The sequence below is a fragment of the Sinocyclocheilus anshuiensis genome, unplaced genomic scaffold, assembly GCF_001515605.1.
Source record: "Sinocyclocheilus anshuiensis isolate Anshui unplaced genomic scaffold, SAMN03320099.WGS_v1.1 scaffold477, whole genome shotgun sequence".
NCBI classification, from domain to species: Eukaryota; Metazoa; Chordata; class Actinopteri; order Cypriniformes; family Cyprinidae; genus Sinocyclocheilus; species Sinocyclocheilus anshuiensis.
In genome coordinates this window covers 3,103,790-3,106,112 of record NW_015536549.1, presented here as the reverse complement: position 1 = coordinate 3,106,112, position 2,323 = coordinate 3,103,790, and the positions used below count along the sequence as shown (strand labels likewise).

Sequence of the window (2,323 nt, the reverse complement as noted above, 5' to 3'; positions counted from 1 at the left end):
ATTTTTGTATGCATTTAAAATTAGCAACGCAAAAAGTTCACTAGCATCATGATTCTTAAGCTATTTAAAGTGGGATTTCCAAACACAAAATTAAGAGTAATATTAAACATAGGCTACAGGGAAGTGTAGCACCATACATGAGACAGGTAGTCTAAACAAGAATAAATGAAACTTATCATTTTATGTAGTGATTTTTTTATGCATTTTACCAAGATAATTTATTTTGCATTAATTAGCTCACCCTTTGTTTTTCTTTAACATTAGGGCTATAGGCTATTAAAGGACAGGCTACTTCTATGCATCTTGTTGTTTAAACTCACACAATAATATTCGTCCTGCACGCACTGTTAGGCATTTTTAAGGACTTATTTGTGGTCTAATTATTCTAGCCACTAAATGTTTCTTTCTCAGTCATGTGACAGTTTTTTGTTTTTTTTTTTAAAGAAAGAAAATGACTGCATGAAAATATAGACTTTAAGGAATGTCTGCCTGTTTACTTAAATAACTGCTTTTCTTTTGACCACCAGAAGTTGTGTTTTTGGGTTCAACATTTTTTTTTTTTTTTTTTGCAAACAGGTTTCCGTCAGAGAATGAGTGATCGGTAAGGCTTAAGTCTATAAGCATTGAGTCAAGTGCTCTTCAGGCCTCTTCATCACATTACACTGAGTTTGAGTGGACACTTTATTGCTCAAATGGACCTCCATCGGACAGCCTTTAAGATGGAGAACTCCTCCTACATGCCCAGCCCGCTGACTTCCCCTGCCCTCATGGTCCTGGCATCAACAGCCGAGGCTGGACGAAATGCCTCTGTACCCTGCCAACCCCCTCGGCCGTTTGGAGTGCCGGTAACTTTGGAAAAGGACATGCACCTCCCGTTCCCCAGTGGCTCATACTCCTTCGCCTCCATGTATCATCGGCAAGGAGGCTTTCCTACTCGAGACTTTCCCACCCCTCTGCTCCACCTTCACCCACAGTTTGCTCCACCCAATCTGGACTGCTCACCTCTGGGTATGCTCAACCACGGAGCGGTGGTGGCCTTCCGGCCGTTCTCCTCTCCACCTGAGGAGCGTGATGCAGGGGCTTACCAGTCTGCCTTCCTCCCTGCAAAGCGCTTGAAGGGCTGTCTGGAACCAGAGGCATCACCCCACCTCCGCTACACAGATGTGGAGGGAAAAGATTTTGTCTTTGGGGGTGCTCATGTCCCTACTGGTTCTCCAAACACCCTGAAGATAGCTGAGGATGCTGGGAAGAAGCTCTTTGGCTTGTCTGGGCTGTTGGCAGAGGGTTCATCTGGCCCAGAGGAGCACAAAGAACCAAGTAAGTATATCAGATCACATGAGATTCTTTGCCAATGGCCGATTATGAAATAAATTGCTTTTATTGGCCGATACCAATTATTGGCCGATTTATTTATTTATATATGTTTATAATATTAAATTAAATATTAACATTTTTAAATAGAATTTTGGGGGTCTTTTTGCCTTTTATTTATAGGACAGTATAGTGCAGACAGGAAAGCAGACGTGAGAGAGGAAAAGGGAGAATGGGATTGGGACAGCAGCCTAGAGCACTTATATGTCCTGAGCATGTGTAAAGCTCACTGCTTCACATCTCTAACATGTCTACTTTATTTTTTTATTATTATTAAATAATTATTGGTGCTATTGGAATGTTTTAAACAATGTACTCATTTATACAGGACTGCCAAAGAGGAGACTAAGATCTGCAACTATTTTATGCGTGACTTTCTGAAAACTACGTTTTTTGTATGAGTTAAGTGTAACTTACAACTCCTGATTTTCTTATATAAGTCCCATGCAGTCCACAGATAAATGCCAAAAGTAGGCCTAGTCTACCCAAGTAGGCTATAACCGGAATAAGTACTGAATCACGAACAAATGATCTTGAGATGACAAAGGCGAAGGATTCGCAAATCTCTCCGCTCCAGACAACTTGTCAATGATAACGAGCAGGAGATGCTGCTCGGCAACCGCGTCTCTGAGTGCGACACCTCCAGCTCAATATCGCCCCCACGCCATCCATCCTGATTTGTTGACAAATGAGTGGGAGAGAGTGTCAATCTGGGCTGTAAGGAGAAGGTGGCTCCTCATTACCTTGCTCTGTAATTGGCCACCGAAGTGAAGGACCCCACGTTCGTGCCGTGCGGTGGGACAGGGAAAAGAGACGCTCGAGCTTAAATTCATAGGACATCAGAACTCCTCGTAGGGGCGGAGGGGTAGAACCTGCAACATGAAAGACACGACAGAGGGGGCCGATGAGCCACGCTATATCAGAAACGAATGTCAATAGGAAAAATAATGAC

The 2,323-nt window shown here is 42.9% G+C and overlaps 1 protein-coding gene across 1 annotated transcript in view; it reads left to right on the top strand.

Moving 5' to 3' along the window:
• The first annotated feature begins 692 nt into the window (after window positions 1-692).
• The window catches only part of LOC107700469 (E3 ubiquitin-protein ligase RNF220-like), a 38,688-nt gene continuing 37,057 nt past the window's right edge, over window positions 693-2,323 (top strand). The window contains exon 1 of the mRNA XM_016502129.1: window positions 693-1,317. Coding sequence (XP_016357615.1) covers window positions 693-1,317 — 625 coding nt within the window. The remainder of the gene's footprint in view (window positions 1,318-2,323) is intronic.